Source organism: Euphorbia lathyris, chromosome 8 (assembly GCF_963576675.1).
Source record: "Euphorbia lathyris chromosome 8, ddEupLath1.1, whole genome shotgun sequence".
Taxonomy (NCBI): Eukaryota; Viridiplantae; Streptophyta; class Magnoliopsida; order Malpighiales; family Euphorbiaceae; genus Euphorbia; species Euphorbia lathyris.
The window spans coordinates 11,288,791-11,305,959 of record NC_088917.1 but is presented as its reverse complement, the minus strand read 5'-3'; the positions used below and the strand labels follow the sequence as shown (position 1 = coordinate 11,305,959).

The window sequence follows — 17,169 nt, the reverse complement described above, 5'->3', positions numbered from 1 at the left end:
TAAGGCCGCATCATCACTTTTTAGGGTCGCTCATTGCTCAAACCTTCTATCCCGACATGATCCACTCCAGACCCGACCGTTATACATAAAGTATAACAAAAGTAGCCAACACGTTTTCGATTTTGTTGACATTAAACTTTGATCAATAATAGTTGCATATATTAATTATTTTAGTGATCAGATAAGTCTGATTTGAATGTATATAAAACTCAATTAACATATAGTTGTTTATTTTACTGTATTAGAAATTTGTATTAAAAAATAGCCTACTTATGAGATAATTGTATAAAACCATCTAATATACTGAATTAGTACTTTCATGCTCCACCACTACCGATAGCTAAATTCAACGCTAAAATTAGACTCCAGCCATGGATTTCAAGCTCCGCTATAGTGTACAGTCTTTGTAGATTTATGTTTGATGCGGATAGAGTGTTTGATAAAATGTATGAGAGAACAATTTTTACGATTGCTTCTTACGTTTTAAACGGAAAACATACACTTTCCTTTAGAAGTCTAGTATCTACAGCCCGACCACATATGAAGATAAACTGGAATTTTATAGACGAAATCGCTTTAAATAATAATTTCTGACGCATGCACCAATTGTTGCCACGACTTTCGTGGACATTGACGAGGGAGAGGCTAAATCATAACTTAGGTGGCATAATTTTATTGGCTTTAATTATGATATCAACAATTATGTTCTATTTTGAAAGCGTTTCACTTAAAAGGGTGGATCTTTATTTGATATTTAAAGGTTTTCGGTATACATTTTAAAGAAGCTGAGAAAACTAATAAGACATTTTTAAAGTTCAAAGGTTATTTTCTGCGTATTTGCTAATTCTATTATTTTTTGGCTAAGTTCAAAAGATTTGATATATTCCGCCGCCAACATTATTTTGAATATTGACAATTTACATAATAAATGTTTTTATCGATAAAATTTATTATGAATAAAAAAAATCAAATTTACAAGTTTATAATGTTTGAAATCTTTTTCATTTATTTTCAAGCCAAATACAAGTATATAAAATTAATAATTTAAATAACAATAGAGATTCTAATTAAGAAAATTTATATAGAAATTGAGTTTAAAATTTTTATCTATAATTATATCAAGAATAATTTGAATTTGAATTAGAATTATGTTAAAGTAAATAAATTATTATTTTAAAGACTATAATTTATAAATTAGGGATCTATAATATATTTTTTAGGGTTCAGAATTTATTAATTGTGATCTAATTTTTTTAGATTAGGGTATAAAATATACTTGATACATATTTGTTCCAAAAAAAATAGTGACATTGAGAATAAATTTTAGTGTAATTGTAATTTTTATTAATTATTACTTTCATGTAAAAACCCTTTGAATTATGTGAAAAAGAAAAGAAAAACCTAAAGGGTAATTTTACCAATTTATAATTTAGGAACTATAATTAGTTCATAAAAACATAGATGCCTTGTTTGGTAAAGAGCCTTTGGGCAAAATTAGAGGTTTGAACCACTTCCTCTAATAGTATGTTTGGTAGAAAGAGGTTTGAAAGAGGATCCAATAAAACTAATTTTAGAAGCTTTTTCAATTAGCTTATTGCTCAATCTTTTTTGAAGGACATTTTTACCCCTATTTATTACCATCTAATCCCAAATAAAGATTTTACCATGTCCTTATTTATCATTTTACACAAACAACTATTAACAATCAGCTAAGTTTTACCAAACAAATTTATACGATCGGCTAGTCAAACCAGCTAACAAAAAAGATAATCAACTAATGTAATAAGCTAACAACTATTTGCCAAATAGGGTCAGAATCTGACTAGTGTAATACATAAAAATATAAAAACTAGTAATAAATTATATACCCTAAATTTAATACACAACATTACACACACACAAAAAAAAAATGAAGCCATTAATTCAATGAATTTTGCCATATAGAGGGGTCAAAAGTAGCATTTTCCATCAAATTATGCATAAGCGATGTGTTACCATTTGGTAACCGTTTAGGAAGCCATTAACTCAACAAAATTTTACCAAATACAGGGGTTAAAATTAACTCTTTCTTCTTCAATCAAATTATGCATAAGTTATGTGTTGATTTCAACGATGATTAGTGACGAAAACATGATTTCAGCGAGATCATTCCAATCTATGGTTTTCAAATAATATCAATGACACAGGACCGACTTGGCTGAAATCCTGTTTCATCACTAATCATCATTGAAATCAACACATAACTTATGGATAATTTGATAGAAGAAGAAAGAGTTATTTTAACCCATGTATTTGGTAAAATTTTGTTGAGTAAACGGCTTCCTAAACTGTTACCAAATTGGTATACCGATAATTGTTGAAATCAACACATCACTTATGTATAACTTGATAGGAAATGCTACTTTTGGCCCTGTATGGATCCTCTCAATTCCTGTTTTTGAGAGTATGGCAAAACCTAAGCCAATTCTCGTAACCCTCTTCCGAATACCATCCCTTAATATCCCTGAGTACACAACCTCGACCCTCATAGGAGCTAGCACTATGAGCTCCAATAGCCATGTTGTCCACAAGGCTACTTCTCTATGGAGCAGTCGACCTCTCTTGCACAAGGCTGATGCCCACCTCCTAATCCCCGATGGACTAGAGTGGATCACCTTAACCTAGTGTCGATCACTAGATAAGGGGGCAGAGAAGATCCTATGCAGAAGTCTCTGTCCACTAGGACATCACGATTTTCACCATTCTAAATGCTTACAAACATTCTCAGATTGATACACATCTTCTGTTAAATTTGCTGAAGGGTTAAATAGAGCAACTGTTAACTTCCTTTCCTAATATATGGAATTAGCAAATACACAGAAAAGGAACTGAAAATAATCAAAAGCCACACTTACTTCTTCTTGCACAGTGTCATCTTCAATAAATTTCTACTTTTCCCTTTTCAACATCTCCATCATCATAGAGAAACTACAGAAAAGAAAATATAAGTCCGGTGGTTAATATATGAACACGAAATTCACACACACATATAAACACATTGAGAAGATCTCAGGAAGTGACAAGAAATGAAAACACATAACCATACATGAAAACACACAACCATACAAACACGAGGCATCGAGTCTTCACCAACTGATACAGATTTAAAGACGAATGTATTGATTTTGATCGTAAATCAACAATTTATTCATTAGCTAAATTAGTAGGAGTTAATCCCAAGGTATAGGTATAAAACTTTGCACTCAAAGAGAAATAATGTTTGATCGATAAAAAGTTGTTTCATCCTTACAACCTAGGGGTGGTAAATACCCAAATAGAGTAAAAACAAAGACCTCAAAGCCCTTACTAGGGTTTCACTTCCTACTGGTAAGATAAGGGTACTACTGGGGTAAAGGGAAAATAGCGGTAAGCTAGCAAATAAGAGTAAATGGAAAAACAGCAGTTAACAATGGCTAAACAGTAAAATAAATCAGGCAGGCTGGTGGTTGTCTCCTTGCTGAAGAAGTAATCCCTTGGATACGCTGGGAGTGATAAGCCATGGAGGTTATACGCATTCCCCTGTTCATCGAGATCCGCCGCGTTATTACTTCCCCGGCCTTGGTTTGGGACCTATCGAAGAGATGCCCCTCATCACCTTATGGTTCTTGTTACTACCATTGTAACAGTCGACTGTACCTTTATAATATCTGTAAAACCATGTGATAAAATATGGAAATTAATACACTGCATTTGAACACCTAAAATGAACAGAAAACGATATTAAAAGCGTGATTTTAAAACAGTGAATTGGCAAGGGTGCAGCGTGTAAGGGGGCGAGCCCGATCAACGGGGATGTTGATCCTTTAAGTGGGGGAGAGTGTAAAAGGGGGAGTTTGACCCATATGCAAACTCAACCCCAAGCATGGGCAAGGCTACAAGAAGACTTCGACATAGAGTGGAGAATGGAGGCTGAAGGTAGAGGTCAAGTTGGTAGAAGAAACAATATAATAAGGGGAAGGGACTACACCTGGGTCAGTTGTCGGTACTTGTTTAAAGGATCCACCCCTAGACATGGAGAGTCGGACATACGTCCTTCGTGAAGGAGGCGGATGTCTCCATAGAGGGGAACTCTATGGACACTATGGGCTCCTAAATAGCCCATAGAGCGTGCCTTTTCTAGGGCGAGGTTTCAACACAGAGAGACCCTCCAAGATGGAATACCGACGTTGGCGGGACACTTAAAAGGGGATAGACCCCTTCGATAAGAGTTGGCTGGCCAAGACTTAAGGAAAGTATTGGCGCTGCAAGGGGTTTTGGTCTATCTCAGACTGGCCACGTCACACAGCGAACATGGTATAACATCATGACTGTAAAATTCTTCGGACAATTGATCAATAATTTCCAACTATTGCCAAGGGAAAAGAAGTGAAATAAAGAGGAGAAGGAAAGAGCATACTGTTTATCTTGCGGGGAATAAACTTTAGCTCTTTTACCAACCAGATCATCAGGATCATAGTCCGGAGTCTCACATCCCTGAAAAAGCATTTTTAATTGAAAATTCAGTGCCAAACACAATAGTCAAACAAGTAGATCATTTCCAAAGGTGAGCTCTTTATAAGAGTTCTATTCCATAGAATATTTTTGTAATGCTAAGGTGGACAATAACTGAATATAAAGTATTAGGAAAAAGGAAAATGCTCGACAACGGAAATGTTAAGGATGTGGATAATTATGCGACCAGAATTCACATCATATGGATCAAACATTACAAAAACAAAACTAGAGTTACTTGTACCAATGTTAAAAAGACTTATCAGTGTCAAAATGTTTTGTAATTGAGGATATTATAGCCTCTGTACATGATAAAAACAGGACAGAAATCTATTCCTAAAATGAACAAACAGATGGATTGCATTTTATTAGACATTAAATGACAGGTTGTGAAGGGTAGTATTTCAAGGAAGAGGAACCAACCATGAATTTAAAGCACATTATATAAAATAGTGTGGAGTATGTATTAATGTTCCATTTATCACCAAACAATCCATAACTGCATCCAGAAAATGCAGGGTAAAGATTCAAAAGAGCACATGAAGGCCATAGCATCAGCTATGCTATCTCTCCTATTTAAAATATGTATACACAGGACTCATCCTGAATGTCTCATATGAAACAACTATGATTTTCACCCTTCTATACCCTTACCTTTTCATTGCCTGATGCACGTTTCCTCTTGGAGTTAGTCTTAGGAATCTCAGATTGATGCGCAGCTTTAGTTAATTTTGCAGCTGGTTTTGGTGGAGAGACCTTTAAAAAGTAGCAAGAGTTAACTTCCTTTCCTAATATATAGAATTAGCAAATACGCAGAAAATAATCAAAAGCCACAGCTATGCTGTTTCTCCTATTTAAAATATGTATACTCAGGACTCATCCTGAATGTCTCATATGAAACAACAATGATTTTCACCCTTCTAAACCCTTACCTTTTCATTGCCTGATGCAGGTTCCCTCTTGGAGTAAGTCTCAGGGATCTCCGATCGATGCACATCTTTTGTTAATTTTGCAGCTGATTTTGGTGGAGAGACCTTTAAAAAGTAGCAAGAGTTAACTTCTTTTCCTAATATATAGAATAGCAAATACGCAGAAATAATCAAAAGGCACAGCTATGCTGTTTCTCCTATTTAAAATATGTATACTCAGGACTCATCCTGAATGTCTCATATGAAACAACTATGATTTTCAGCCTTCTAAACCCTTACCTTTTCATTGCCTGATGCAGGTTTCCTCTTGGAGTAAGTCTCAGGGATCTCCGATTGATGCACATCTTTTGTTAATTTAGAAGCTGATTTTGGCGGAGAGACCTTTAAAAAGTAGCAAGAGTTAACTTCCTTTCCTAATATATAGAATTAGCAAATACGCAGAAAATAATCAAAAGCCACAGCTATGATGTTTCTCCTATTTAAAATATGTATACTCAGGACTCATCCTGAATGTCTCATATGAAACAACTATGATTTTCACCCTTCTAAACCCTTACCTTTTCATTGCCTGACGCAGGTTTCCTCTTGGAGTAAGTCTCAGGGATCTCCGATTGATGCACATCTTTAGTTAATTTTGCAGCTGGTTTTGGTGGAGAGACCTTTAAAAAGTAGCAAGAGTTAACTTCCTTTCCTAATATATAGAATTAGCAAATGCGCAGAAAATAATCAAAAGCCACAGCTATGCTGTTTCTCCTATTTAAAATATGTATACTCAGGACTCATCCTGAATGTCTCATATGAAACAACTATGATTTTCACCCTTCTAAACCCTTACCTTTTCATTGCCTGATGCAGGTTTCCTCTTGGAGTAAGTCTCACGGATCTCCGATTGATGCACGTCTTTTGTTAATTTTGCAGCTGATTTTGGTGGACAGACCTTTAAAAAGTAGCAAGAGTTAACTTCCTTTCCTACTATATAGAATTAGCAAATACGCAGAAAATAATCAAAAGCCACAGCTATGCTGTTTCTCCTATTTAAAATATGTATACTCAGGACTCATCCTGAATGTCTCATATGAAAAAACTATGATTTTCACCCTTCTAAACCCTTACCTTTTCATTGCCTGATGCAGGTTTCCTCTTAGAGTAAGTCTCACAGATCTCCGATTGATGCACGTCTTTTGTTAATTTTGCAGCTGATTTTGGTAGAGAGACCTTTAAAAAGTAGCAAGAGTTAACTTCCTTTCCTAATATATAGAATTAGCAAATACGCAGAAAATAATCAAAAGCCACAGCTATGCTATTTCTCCTATTTAAAATATGTATACTCAGGACTCATCCTGAATGTCTCATATGAAACAACAATGATTTTCACCCTTCTAAACCATTACCTTTTCATTGCCTGATGCAGGTTTCCTCTTGGAGTAAGTCTCAGGGATCTCCGATTGATGCACATCTTTAGTTAATTTTGCAGCTAGTTTTGGTGGAGAGACCTTTAAAAAGTAGCAAGAGTTAACTTCCTTTCCTAATATATAGAATTAGCAAATACACAGAAAATAACCAAAAGCCACAGCTATGCTGTTTCTCCTATTTAAAATATGTATACTCAGGACTCATCCTGAATGTCTCATATGAAACAACTATGATTTTCACCCTTCTATACCCTTACCTTTTCATTGCCTGATGCAGGTTTCCTCTTGGAGTAAGTCTCACGGATCTCCGATTGATGCACGTCTTTTGTTAATTTTGAAGCTGATTTTGGTGGACAGACCTTTAAAAAGTAGTGTCAGCTATTAATATATGATTGGACCCTTAACTATCAGCTCGAGCTTTTAGCTAAAACGGTTCCATGACATGGTATCAGAGCCAGTGTGACCAAGTGGTCCTGGGTTCGATTCCTGGCAGCCCCATTTGTTGAGTTATTTGCAGGACATGGTAATATGGGCCTGTGTTGTCACGCTTCAAGCCCAAGTGTGCTTTCGCGTGTGGGGGTGTGTCAGCTATTAATATGAAGTGGACCTTTAACTATCAGCTTGAGCTTTTAGCTAAAACGGTTTCATGACATGGTATCAGAGCCAGCGTGACCAAGTGGTCCTGGGTTCGATTCCTGGCAGCCCCATTTGTTGAGTTATTTGCAGGACATGGTAATATGGGCCTGTGTTGTCACGCTTCAAGCCCAAGTGTGCTTTCGCGTGTGGGGGTGTGTCAGCTATTAATATATGATTGGGCCTTAACTATTAGCTCGAGCTTTTAGTTCAATCGGTTCTATGACAAGTAGCAAGAGTTAACTTCCTTTCCTAATATATAGAATTAGCAAATACGCAGAAAATAATTAAAAGCCACAGCTATGCTGTGTCTCCTATTTAAAATATGTATACTCAGGACTCATCCTGAATGTCTCATATGAAACAACTATGATTTCACCCTTCTAAAACCTTACCTTTTCATTGCCTGATGCAGGTTTCCTCTTGGAGTAAGTCTCAGGGATCTCCGATTGGTACACATCTTTTGTTAATTTTGCAGCTGATTTTGGTGGAGAGACCTTTAAAAAGTAGCAAGAGTTAACTTCCTTTCCTAATATATAGAATTAGCAAATACGCAGAAAATAATCAAAAGCCACAGCTATGCTGTTTCTCCTATTTAAAATATGTATACTCAGGACTCATCCTGAATGTCTCATATGAAACAACTATGATTTTCAGCCTTCTTTCTCCTATTTAAAATATGTATACTCAGGACTCATCCTGAATGTCTCATATGAAACAACTATGATTTTCAGCCTTCTAAACCCTTACCTTTTCATTGCCTGATGCACGTTTCCTCTTGGAGTAAGTCTCAGGGATCTCCGATTGATGCACATCTTTTGTTAATTTTGCAGCTGATTTTGGTGGAGAGACCTTTAAAAAGTAGCAAGAGTTAACTTCCTTTCCTAATATATAGAATTAGCAAATACGCAGAAAATAATCAAAAGCCACAGCTAAGCTGTTTCTCCTATTTAAAATATGTATACTCAGGACTCATCCTGAATGTCTCATATGAAACAACTCTGAATTTCACCCTTCTAAACCCTTACCTTTTCATTGCATGATGCACGTTTCCTCTTGGAGTAAGTCTCAGGGATCTCCGATTGATGCACATCTTTTGTTAATTTTGCAGCTGATTTTGGTGGAGAGACCTTTAAAAAGTAGCAAGAGTTAACTTCCTTTCCTAATATATAGAATTAACAAATACGCAGAAAATAATCAAAAGCCACTTACTTCATCTTGCACATGAGCAGCTTTGATAAATGCCCACTTTTCACTTTTGAAATTTAAGATCTCCACGTCCCCATCATCATAGAGAACCTATAGAAAAGAAAATTTAATGGCAGTGGTAACTGGTTAACATATGAATACAAATATTTCATGAAAATGATGAGGACATCAAGTCAATGAAGAATGGAAAATGGATAAGCGTAAATCATCAAGCTGCTTTACTTAATGATGACGATATTAATTCATGGAAGTGTATTCAAGGTGTTCCCAAGACAATTTCAGAGCCAAAGAAAAAACCCGGAGTCGAAACCGAGGAATGAAGCAGGAAAACGAAAAATGGTGAAGAAAAGAAATTTCCGAGGCATGCCAGCTTTACGAGTTCTTAGCTCTTAGAAAGGGAAAATAATTGGTCTTTCCTCCCTGGCTAATTTCTCTTTTAGTCCTTCCTCATTTTAATTTATGTATTTTACTTATTTAGCCTTACTTTGTGTCCTTTATGTTTTTTTAAATGTGGGTTTTCTTGTAATTCATTAGTCCTAGGGCTTAGGGAGTTTAAATTCATATTTTTCATTGTAAGGTTCAACTTTTTATCAATTAACTTTCTGATTTCCTCTCAATGGAGATAAGTTAGGGTTCACACCCCCAAGATTTGGGGATTATTAATTTCTTTCAGGTTTTAGCTTGGAAATTTCTTTGTTCATTTAGGGTTAAAACCTTCAAAAAATTCTTCCTCTTAACCCCTCTCTGAATCAGAAAATCACACATACAAACACGCTGAGGAGATCCCAGTAAGTGACAAGAATTTAAAAACACATAAGTAAACAAACATGAATCATTTGAGTCTTCACCTTGTGCTTCTTCTCCATAGCATTGTAAGAGTCAATTTTACCTTTATAAAACCTGCAAAGCAATATCATGAAATATGGAAATTAATACACTGCATTTCAACACCTAAAATGAACAAAAACCAAATATTAAAATTGTGATTTTTTAAACAGAGAATTGGCAAGGGTGCAGCACAGATTCTATGGTTCCTAGGCCCATATCTCAGAAGGAGGCTGTGCATGTGTCTTCATTTTTGCAAACCCCTTCCTTTTCTTTTGTTGTGGGTGGAGAAATGGGCATAAAAGAAAGTTGGCTCAGCATAGAGGAGATGTTAAAATGTTAAAAACTCGTTTATCAGTGAGACAACCCCGAAGGGAGATTTCATTCGGTACAAAAAACAACCCTTATCACCACTAGCTTCAGATAGCAATTAGCATTATAAAATGGGAACATCTCTGACGGAAAAATTCTCAGTATAATCAATCAATAGTTGGCTCTGACTATTTCCCAGGGAAAAGAAGTGAAATAAAGAGGCGGGGAAAGAGCTTACTGTTTATCTTTTGGCCAATAAACTTTAACCCTTTTACCAACCAGATCATCAGGATCATAGTTCGGAGCCTCAGATCCCTGAGAAAGTATTTTTAATTGCAAAATTCAGTTCCAAATAAAATAGACAGACAAGTAGATCATTTCGAAATGAGTTTTTGATGAGAGTTTTAATTCAAAACAGGACAAACAGATGGATTATATTATATTAGACATTAAGTGAGAAGTTGTGGAAGGTAGTATAGTATGTCAAGGGAAGAGGAAGCATGAACTTTAAGTTCGCGATATGGAATTAGCACATACGCAGATAAGGAACAGCAAAGAATCAAAAACCATTACCTTATCATCATCTCTAATAGAACCTCTGCTCACATTCTTTTCAGAAACAGATATTCCACGACTTTGCTGTTTCTTATTCTCAATTAGATTGAAAGACGATCCATCACCAATTTTACTGCTGACATGCACCTTCTCAGGTGCTTTCTTTAGTGGTTTTGTCTGTGATTCACTTGTAGCGCCAATTTCCTTCTTGGATGCAGCTGTTTTCAGAGTTTTCTCTTCATTGGAAATCTTACCTGGTGTCTTTATTGATGATCGTTTATTTATCTTTGCTTCAGAATCACTTATTCCCTCAGAAGTCTTTCTGGAAACATCACCTACAGATGGTTTCGAACTCTCCTTCTTTGATCGTTTATTTAGCTTTGCCTCAGAATCACTTATCTCCTCACAAGTCTTTCTAGACACATCATCTGCAGATGGTTTAGAATCTTTGATCAAACTCCTCTTCTTGGAGTGTGCAGCCATTGGAAGATTCTCTCTTTTAGAAGGAAAAGCAACAGCACCATACTCACCCTCAAGTGCCTTGGGAGAGGAAGGCTGATTAGTACCAGCCTCCTTTTTATTTTCAGAAGCCATAGCAGCTTTAACAAATGTTTCTTCATGAGGTGAGCTAAGAATATCCTTGCTAACAGCTTTATCATCAACTGGTTTTTGAGCATCCTTTTCAGTATGAAAGTGAGAACTCCAAGAAGGTTCAGCCGACTTTGTTGATGAATTCACTTTTCTCCCGTTCTTCTTGCTAGCCTCTTCAGGCTTGCTTTCATCATGAACTAATTTCTCAGCATCCAAACTATTAGGATCAGCATTGCTTGGAGTATCAACACTTTTTGACTGATCAGCATGAGTACTATCATCCTGCTTCTTTAAGGAACATGAATCGGCTAAGGATTCATATTCACAAGTCTGTGGAACACCATTGCTCACAACTGACATGGGAGACTTACCATTTATAGGATCAGCTAGTTTAGGAGAACCTGCTTCTTCTGCTATCTCTTTACCAGCCTGAATAAAAATAAAGTATCAAGTAAGAAAATAGAGATGACAGATAATAATACTAACAACAACAACGGAGAGCAGTGTAAAAGCAGGGAATACAAGGCATATATAATAAACAATCTTTCAGATGAAAACTGTTGGCAATAAACTTTAGCGGAATGGCAAACAGGTTGGATTTCACTTCCAACCTACAACTCTTTCTAAACGGTTCTTAAAATGCTCACTTACATGAATTAGAAATCCCTAACATGTGGAGTACACTTTCCAGAGATCACAAAGTGGGGAAAATTGTCATAATGTAACATACACAATCAGTTATGTATCTTGACACATCAAATGCCACATTAATTTGTCAGTACTAAAATCATCAGAATGTGGAATAAAATGAAGGATGAGAAAAGTACTTTTTTTTCATCAGCAGTAAGGGCGTCATTTCGCTTAACAGAACTAGACGATTCTTTGCATATTGAAGCAACTACATCACTGTAACCATCTAAATGGACACCCGAAGATTTCACAGCATGTAGCAAGTAAGGTTTAACTTTATTAGCACAGTTTTCAAGGACTTTCTCTCCCAACTTACAAGCAATAGGTAGAACTTCCTGAAAACAGTAAACAAAGTGAGCCAAAAACCAAATAATAATAATAATAAAATAAAGATAACAAATTATCATAGTAACAGTGTTAACCTTATTGCCCTTTTTCACAGTAGCTAGAAGGGGAGAAAGTAGTTCTGAAGAGATATCTTCACGTTGTTGTAAGACGAGAACCATTATTGTCTCCATAGATGTAAAGACATTCTCTGGGTGATAATCCCTGAAAAGAAAAATAGATCCTTGATTGATACCCTTTTTTTGTTCAACAGTGAAATGACAAGTATGAAAACCTAGCAGAATAACCTTACAAGATACTGAAAATGGGCCATAAAAATAATGCTGAAAAAAGAAGGAAGATATCAGCTTAAATTAAAGGGGTTTTTGGAAGAAAAAAAAGAATTATATAGCCAGTTCCCTGAATATCAAGCATCCCCACAACTATGGTATCCTCCAGAGTGAAATCCTCACTGAGCAGAATTTTTAGTATATTACTTCACAATAATGCATGATCTGCATGCATGCCTATGAGCAATCCTTACTGTGCTACAACCTCAGGACAAATTTCAGAACCCATACCGGCATGCCCTCATATTTCTACAATGTTTAAGAGAGCATTTAAATGTGAACTCAAACATCCAAGACCATGAAACTCCGACCAACTTTAAGCACCGTATGATAACCATAAAAACGTAAGATGTGAATAACAACTATGGGAAACAAGGAACCATGCAAAATCATCCATATGAAATCATATCATGCAATGATAAAATCGACCACCCAGTAAGTATAAAACCATGACTTTAAAATGCACGTGATGAAACATTAGCAAGAAAACGCGGTTCTTCCTCTAAAGCCCTTAGTGGATACCTTATAGCACTAAGGAAATGCTGGAACATCTCAATTATCCGTGCATCAGATTCAACACCTAACATCACGGCACATGACCTAACTTGTGCAACAGTGTCAAGAATTGAAGTCCTCTCATCATATGATCCACTGGACTTGTCGGACAGATTTCCAAATGATGATACAATTAGTTGAAAGACATCCTGCATGCAAGATAAATTATTAAGAAAAATTGAGTCAGATGGCCCAAAGCAAATACAATATTCAATATTTCACTAATATGCCAAAGTCTTATGATGTAAAAACCACATGCACTAGTGTACCTGCATCCGATCATCAACATAAGGAGCACCTGGTGCAGTTATCCTGTTTATTTCACTAATGCAAGAAGCAACTGCTGCTCTCATCTCTGAATACCTGAAAAGTTGATCTGCAAGCAATGCTTTCAGACTAACTTTATACGGCGCAAGTGCACTTTGCGTTGATTTTGTAGGGGATTTCTCCACTTTCGATAGACAAATCTCAATTTGCTGCAGTAACAGGGATGACAGAAAACACAGGATTAAGCAAACACACTTGTATTCAAAACAAATAAACAAGTATGCTCAATTCAACTGCTCTTAAGTACCAGCTTTAAGCATAAAGATAACTAATGAAGACCTACATAACCTGTAATTTTCAAGCTATGGTGCACGGACACTGGAAATGTTATTTCTAAAACATAACCTTCATACAATAGCCTACAAACGAAAATGGACACGGACACGAAATGGACACTTAAACGAAAAGCAGAAACTCTACTAACTAGAAGTGTCAGTGCAACATAGTTTTCAAGTTAAAGTTATTCAGAAAACATGTGCAAAGTTCACGAGAATTTATGATCATTATCCTATCTTCACAGTTTGAACAATATGTTTCTTTTTCAGTTCTCACCCTACAATTCTCATCAATGCAAGAGGCGTTCATATCAATTCTGTATCCTTTCCTTGAGACGACACTAACTGTATATCTGATACGTCTATGTATAATATAGCACATAATATATCAACAATGCAACAAAAAAGAAAAAGACTGAAAAAAAGTAAAAATTAAACGCAGATTGCAAATTAATGGGAGTAAAATAAGCTGGAAAAACAGGAGCTGAAAGAACAAACAAATAGACAAAATCTCCTAATTCCATGTCAAACGAAAAAATAAATTCCGAGACAAGCACAGTATTCGGGAAACGAAAAACAGAATTTACTGGAACAATTAGGGCTTACATCGAGGAGAGGAAGAAGTTTATCCACGGAAGAAAGAGGGGCAAGAAGCTTATTTCCAGCTTCGATAAGCTGCTGCTCAAGCTCTTCATCGAAGGATGCCATTCTCTCTGTAAAGGAATAATACTAATAATTTGATTCACAAAAGAATTTCCGAACCTCTTTGTTGCCGTCTGCAAAAGGTATAAATAAGAGTTTGAATGAAGCGTTTTTCAATGGTAATCAAATCATTAATTGATTGTTCAAATTTCCTTAGCAATTAGCAATGTAATTTCCTTATACTACTGAATTAATGCCGACACTTTCTCCCTTACCATATTGTTCAGACCTTGGGTTCCGATTGCTGATGCCTACACTTTCCTTATCAACTTTTGTCTTTCTTCTGCTCTTCCTCTTTTACTTGTGCATTGTTTGGAGGATGCTATTTGGAAGTAGGCGTGGCCAGCCCCAAATTACTTATAACCTTTGTTATTTGGAGTTTTTTATCCTTCTCATAATTTTGATAAAAAACTAAAAATTGTCTCTCTAAAATCATACACCCAAACAACAATAATTGAAATTATAAAAATAATTGATGTGTGACAATCCGAACCTCAAAAATGGATGATTACAAGTCAGAAACATTAAAATTTATATTTTTTTTTATCAAAGAATTCATAAAAATAATACATATTTTTCATGATGATTTTGCATCTTTTGTCACAAAAAAATTGAACGATTTAGTAGTTTTCGTCACTAAAATTTTCACGATTTTATCCGTTCCCACCATGGACCGAACGGATGCGGCACCCGTTTAGGCCAAATTTTGGCTGATTCTCTCAAATTCTTTTTAGTTTTGAAAAAAAATTATGCAAAGGGTAAAATTGTCCAAATGAGAGCGGTGATAAGTCATTTGAGGCGGTAAATAGCAAAACCCTTAATTTTTCTTACATTCCAAAATTATCCATTTGTCTTCTATTTTTATTTATGTAAATGAAAGGAAATATATGAGACTAATTTTATATAGGCTTAATAAATCATTTGTCTATTGAACTTGTCTAAAAAAGCCCTCTGAATTTTTAAAGTGTTTCGATAGCATGTTCAGTTAGCCCCCTGAACTTGCATAAAATGTAATCAATTGATCACTCGGTCGTAAAAAAAGTAAGTTAAATGCGAAAGATGTTTTCCATGCATCTTAGAATGTTATTACATAATTCAAAAATAGATTAAAAAGGAAGTTATTACTTGCTCAACTATAAAACTTGTATTCTCTAATATTAGAACTGTATATTCCGATTTTGGTCGTTTTATTTTTTAAGACTCGGGGAATACATTTTTCGCATTTAACTTACATTTTTACGACCGAGTGATCAATTGATTACATTTGACGCAAGTTCAAGCTAACTGAACATTTTATACAAGTTCAAGGAGCTATCAGAACACTTTGAAAGGTCAGGGGGCAGATGATGTATTAAGCCTTTTATATATAATTACATTATTAAACCATTACTTACCTTCCATTTCATCCAAACACGACAAATTATTTTATACATACCACTTACTTTACCTTATATTATCTTACTTTAATTACACTCCATCCAAACAAGACCTTAGTCTTTAAGATCCGAATAACTATTGATCCACGTATCTGCTTAGACAGCTCATGTATCAGCTTCTCCATAAATGAGATTCTGTACCTCCATTAGACACGAGCTTCTCAGATTTAGGTCCAAATGCTAGTTTCAGGCCTAAAGTCCTTATTTGAGCGTTTGGGCTAATTTATTTAATACCATATCATCTAGAAAATATCGAAACTCAAAATTGTGAAAAATATTATGAATGAACTTCTGTAAACGGGCAATATGAAGTTAATCTCAACACCACTTACTCCAGATCGAGTTGTTACACATAAAGTATAACGAAAATAGCCAATATGTTTTGGATTTTGTTGATTAGTTTTTTGATTTTCAATCTGATATATACATTAAATTTGATCAATTATAATCGTATATATTAATTAGAAACTTTAGTGATCACATAAGTATGCTTTGAATATATGTAAAACTCAATTGCCATATGGTTGTTTATTTTACTGTATTAGAGATTTGTATTAAAAAATAACCAACATATAAGATAATTGTATAAAATCATCTAATATATTGAATTAGTACTTTCAGACTCCGCCACTACTGATAGCTAAATGTAACGTTAAAATTAGACCCCAACCATGAATTTCTGGTTCAGCCATAGTGTACAGTCTTTGTAGGTTTTGTTTGATAAAATGTATGAAAGAACAACTTTTACGATTGCTTCTTATGTATCAAACAGAAAACATACACTTTCCTTTAGAAGTCTAGTATCTACAGTCCGACCACATATGAAGATAAACTAAAATTTTATAGACGAAATCGCTTCAAGTAATAATTTCTGATGCATGCAGCAATGGTTGCCACGACTTTCGTGGACATTGATGAAGGAGAAGTTAAGTCATAACTTAGGTGGTATAATTTTATTGGCTTTAATTGTGATGTCAACAATTATGTTCTATTTTGAGAGCGTTTCACTTAAAAGGGTGAATTTTTATTTGGCATTTTAGTGTTTGCAATATACAATCTAAACAAGTTGAGAAAGCTAATAAAACATTTTCAAAATTTAAAAGGCCAATAATTATTTTTTTTTGGGCTAAATTGAAAGGATCTGATATATTCCGCGACCAACATTATTTTGAATCTTGACAATTTAAATAATCAATTTTTTTATTCCTAAAATTTATTAGGAATAAGAAAAATCAAATTTATAATTTTACAATCTTTGAAATCTTTTTCATTTATTTTCACACCTATATAAAATTAATAATTTAAATAACTACAGTGACTTCAACTAAGAAAATTTATATAGGAATTGAGTTTTAAAAAACTATAATTATATTAAATAATAATTTGAATTTGAATTATGTCAACTAAATAAATTATTATTTTACAAAGTAAAATTTATAAATTAAAGATCTATGATATATTTTTTAGGATTTAGAAATTATGAATTAAGATCTAATTTTTTTAAATTTGGGTAT

At 34.7% G+C, this 17,169-nt stretch overlaps 2 protein-coding genes across 2 annotated transcripts in view; both read right to left on the bottom strand.

The window, feature by feature from the left end:
* Positions 1-3,136: 3,136 nt before the first annotated feature.
* The window catches only part of LOC136202708 (sister chromatid cohesion protein PDS5 homolog C-like), a 39,600-nt gene continuing 25,567 nt past the window's right edge, over positions 3,137-17,169 (bottom strand). Inside the window, exons 19-31 of the mRNA XM_065993489.1 lie at positions 8,533-8,634; positions 8,255-8,356; positions 7,900-8,001; positions 7,129-7,230; positions 6,851-6,952; positions 6,573-6,674; positions 6,295-6,396; positions 6,017-6,118; positions 5,739-5,840; positions 5,463-5,564; positions 5,185-5,286; positions 4,436-4,512; positions 3,137-3,686 (exon numbers count right to left, since the gene is read on the bottom strand). Of these exons, the coding sequence (XP_065849561.1) occupies positions 3,584-3,686; positions 4,436-4,512; positions 5,185-5,286; positions 5,463-5,564; positions 5,739-5,840; positions 6,017-6,118; positions 6,295-6,396; positions 6,573-6,674; positions 6,851-6,952; positions 7,129-7,230; positions 7,900-8,001; positions 8,255-8,356; positions 8,533-8,634 (1,302 nt within the window). The 3' untranslated portion in view covers positions 3,137-3,583. The remainder of the gene's footprint in view (positions 3,687-4,435; positions 4,513-5,184; positions 5,287-5,462; positions 5,565-5,738; positions 5,841-6,016; positions 6,119-6,294; positions 6,397-6,572; positions 6,675-6,850; positions 6,953-7,128; positions 7,231-7,899; positions 8,002-8,254; positions 8,357-8,532; positions 8,635-17,169) is intronic.
* Positions 8,722-14,577, bottom strand: LOC136202707 (sister chromatid cohesion protein PDS5 homolog C-like). The gene is made up of 9 exons (XM_065993488.1): positions 14,435-14,577; positions 14,124-14,293; positions 13,185-13,391; positions 12,883-13,064; positions 12,109-12,235; positions 11,824-12,021; positions 10,424-11,425; positions 9,562-9,613; positions 8,722-8,803 (listed from the first exon to the last, which is right to left on the bottom strand). Exons 2-8 carry the CDS (start codon positions 14,223-14,225, stop codon positions 9,605-9,607), a joined length of 1,827 nt encoding a protein of 608 aa, XP_065849560.1. The 5' UTR covers positions 14,226-14,293; positions 14,435-14,577; the 3' UTR covers positions 8,722-8,803; positions 9,562-9,604.